The sequence below is a fragment of the Lipotes vexillifer genome, unplaced genomic scaffold (genome assembly GCF_000442215.2).
Source record: "Lipotes vexillifer unplaced genomic scaffold, Lipotes_vexillifer_v1.1 scaffold385, whole genome shotgun sequence".
NCBI lineage: Eukaryota > Metazoa > Chordata > Mammalia > Artiodactyla > Lipotidae > Lipotes > Lipotes vexillifer.
In genome coordinates this window covers 1434103-1437709 of record NW_006792323.1, presented here as the reverse complement: position 1 = coordinate 1437709, position 3607 = coordinate 1434103, and the positions used below count along the sequence as shown (strand labels likewise).

The window sequence follows — 3607 nt, the reverse complement described above, 5'->3', positions numbered from 1 at the left end:
CAATGCAGGGGACACGGGTTCGAGCCCTGGTCCGGGAAGATCCCTCATGCCGCGGAGCAACTAGGCCCGTGAGCCACAACTACTGAGCCTGTGCTTTAGAGCCTGCGAGCCACAACTACTGAGCCCGCGTGCTGCAACTACTGAAGCCCGTGTTCCGCAATGAGAAGCCACCGCAATGAGAAGCCCGCACACCGCAACAAAGAGTAGCCCCCACTGGACGCAGCCACAGAAAACCCACGCGCAGCAACAAAGACCCAACGCAGCCAAAAATAAACAAATAAATAAATGTAAAAAATTAATAAATAAAAAATAAATAAATAGCTAGAGTTGGTAATTTAAAAGAGAATATGATTTACCAAAATTTTGGTTAGCATGAAGCCTTAGGGCTGTACTTATTGAGGCACCTGTATTCAAATAATACCTTTCATCCATAGCAAAAGACGCTATCGCAAAGATTGCTAATAAAATGAAAAATTGTTAGCAGTAAAAATCTTTTCAGTGGGGAAAAGTTATGTTTTAAATAACCATTTGTGCATAGTTCCTGTGGCAATAAGACTTTGACTATATGTGTTTTTCTACACTGTTTGATTATCTCTGACAGTTCCTTTTCTCCCGCCTACTTTATAGGTGTATTTAACCCGAAAGGAAGGATCGTCTTATGCTTACATTTCCTGGAAGTTTGAATGTGGGTCAGTTGGCCTCAACGTAGATAACATTTCCATTAGGACAAGTAGCCAGACCTTTGAGACAGGAACAGTACAGTGGAAATTGAGATCTGATGCAGCACAAGTAGAGCTGGCGGGCGGTAAGCATTTGACGGGAGAAGTAATCGTGAAGTGTGTGTTCAGCACTCTGAAGGGTGATTGTGCTTATCTGAGATGTAGTTAAGAGTTTTCCTTAGCCTAGAGTTATTCATACTGTTGCAGTAAAAAAAAAAAAAAAAATTAAAACCTGTAGTTTAACCTCATTATTAATAGTAGGGCTGATGTTTTTTATAGTGAAACACAAATGGAAGGAGAAAACATCGTTTCTTTTTTCAGAGGACACATTTCCTCCAATAAGAATAATTTGTATTTATTTTTTAAGGGTTGATTTTTACCTATAAGGCAGGTATGTCAAATGCATTCTGAAACTACCTCTTTATGTTCTTACCAAAAGCAAAGTGTTAATTTGTTTTTTTCCTCCAACAGATAAAATTCTTCGCTCCTATCATGATTTTTCTGGTGCCACTGAAGTTATTTTGGAAGCAGAATTAAGCAGAGGAGATGGTGTTGTTGCTTGGCAACACACCCAGCTGTTTAGACAAAGCTTAAATGACCCTGAAGAAAATTGTTTGGAGATAATTATAAAATTCAGTGACCTTTGAGAACCTGAACATTATAGAAAAGCTGGCAATAATCAAGGACATAGCATGTTCTAAAGTAGTCTGTTGGTTCCGTGCATGCTTAGATGGCAGTGTTCTACCCCCTGCTAGCATATTTCCTTGTTGGCTATCCATCGTGTTAACCCTCATGAAAATGTATCTTTTTACTGTGGACCCTAATGAAACCTTGAATTAAAAGCTTCCTTCCATATGTGACTCTGATTTGGAGTGAAGTCTTACTGCCCCACTATGAGATTTTAACCTAAAAATTGTAAGTACGGTTTTAAAAGTAAAATGAAGGTATTTGTGATTAAATGCTATTCGTGATTATGATGACATCTTAAGCTAATAATAGTAATTTGACAGTTTCTGATCATTCTGGCATTAATTTCTCCGTAAGTAATTGAAATAGATTTCCTAAGATTTTTTAATTTTTAATAAACGTGAAAGTATAGTATTTCATAAGTTATAGAGCATGAAAATTTTTATTATTGTAAATACGTAGACATTTAAGAAATAAAATGAATTATTTTGCGTTATATCTTTTTAGTGATTACTTTGGCTAAATAAAAATCATAAGTATGCTAAACATTGAAAACCACTTGAATAGACAAGAATTATGAAAACGGTTAACACTGCATAAATTCAAAGATACATTATAAATCCATAATATGTGGACACTTCTGAAAATGCTTTACTTTTGAGTTTACTTTTGAGTATTTTTATCTACCTCATTGAATAAAATGTTTACTCTTGACTTTGAAACTATGTAACTGGGATTATTCAGTGTGTATACACTGTATCAAGAGTTTTGTGTGTGTGTGTGTGTGTGTGTGTGTGTGTGTGTGTGTTCCATGTAACCTCTCCAGTTAAACTTAGTGAACATTTTCGAAGTGTTTGTGTGCACCGCAAGGGATGCGGTGACGAAGACGACCACGGCCCCGCTCCCTAAATGCCTTTTGTCACGTTCTGCAGAGCGAGTTCTCAGCTCTCCCGGCCAGAAAAGCACGTTCTCAGACATTCTCACCCTGTGCAACTCATTAGCATGTTTACATACGTTGTGAAATATGTACTGGAATTCTGAAACAAAGGTCTTATGTTTTCTTTTTTTTTTTTTTTTTTTTTTTTTTAATGTGAGAGTCTAGAACTATTATATGTAAAAGAGTAAGTAGAAATGGAACTTATCTGGAGACTCAAGGCTAGATTTGAAGTCAAGGATGATTCAGGGTGCGGAGCAGAGGCTCCAGACGCGCAGGCTCAGCGGCCATGGCTCACGGGCCCAGCTGCTCCACGGCATGTGGGATCTTCCCGGACCGGGGCACGAACCCGTGCCCCCTGCATCGGCAGGCGGACTCTCAACCACTGCGCCACCAGGGAAGCCCTATGTTTTCTTTTTAATCGTAGTCCAACTCTGCTGAGGATCACCTTCTTGCTAAAAAGTTACACTTAAAGGTAGCTTGTGCGTCTAAATTTATTAATACGTCTCGAATATTAGAAAATTTTCTGGAATTCTGAAACTCTTAAGTTAATCATAGCATTGTAGAGTGGCCAAATACGTGAAATTGGACAGCCTTGTCTCCTACCTGTCTTGAAGTGTCTGGTTTTGTCACGGTGAATATTTGGATGATGAGTGGAACAATAGTCTTCATGAGAAAAACTGGAGCTTGACAAGCAGTCTTGTTAAAGATGGCAATAGAGATAAACTGAATGTACTTTATCTGTGAAAAGGAAACATTCTAATTTTTACTGTGGCTTTAAGCAGAAAGTTCAAATGTCTTGTATTTTTACAGAGTTGAACTACTGATGAGAAAAGCAGTTGCACACTTTTCTTAAGTGTGTTCCTTGAGAGTTTCAACCTCAGGGTACCTGACACACGTTAATAGATATTTTATGATACAGACAAGTTTGGCAATAGTACAGAAGGTATGAGACAAAGCAATTCTCAGTAATGTGTACAGCATAGTGAGTAAACCAGTAAGGCAAAAGTAACTGAGGCAGAGACGGGCTGATAGTACAAACCCCATGAATAAACTGGCCCTCATATTAGCTGCCCTTTATAAAGCAGTCATCGGAGATCTTTTTTTATTTTCTTTCCAGCTGAAAAATTGTAATTAATTTGCAGGGTTTTTCATTTATCTCGATCAAAACAAATTTCAGAATTCAAATATATGATACCAAAACTAGACCATTTATATTTTGTAAAAATTAATAATAAGCCTCTCTTAAAACCTTTACAAGATACAA

General features: G+C 37.7%; 1 protein-coding gene across 2 annotated transcripts in view; it reads left to right on the top strand.

Moving 5' to 3' along the window:
* Window positions 1-1366, top strand: part of NGLY1 (N-glycanase 1) — a 64848-nt gene extending 63482 nt beyond the window's left edge. The window contains exons 11-12 of one of the 2 annotated variants that reach the window (XM_007465493.1): window positions 628-805; window positions 1191-1366. In XM_007465493.1, the coding sequence (XP_007465555.1) occupies window positions 628-805; window positions 1191-1366 (354 nt within the window). The remainder of the gene's footprint in view (window positions 1-627; window positions 806-1190) is intronic. The other variant, XM_007465494.1, reaches the window with a different exon arrangement.
* Window positions 1367-3607: the final 2241 nt, after the last annotated feature.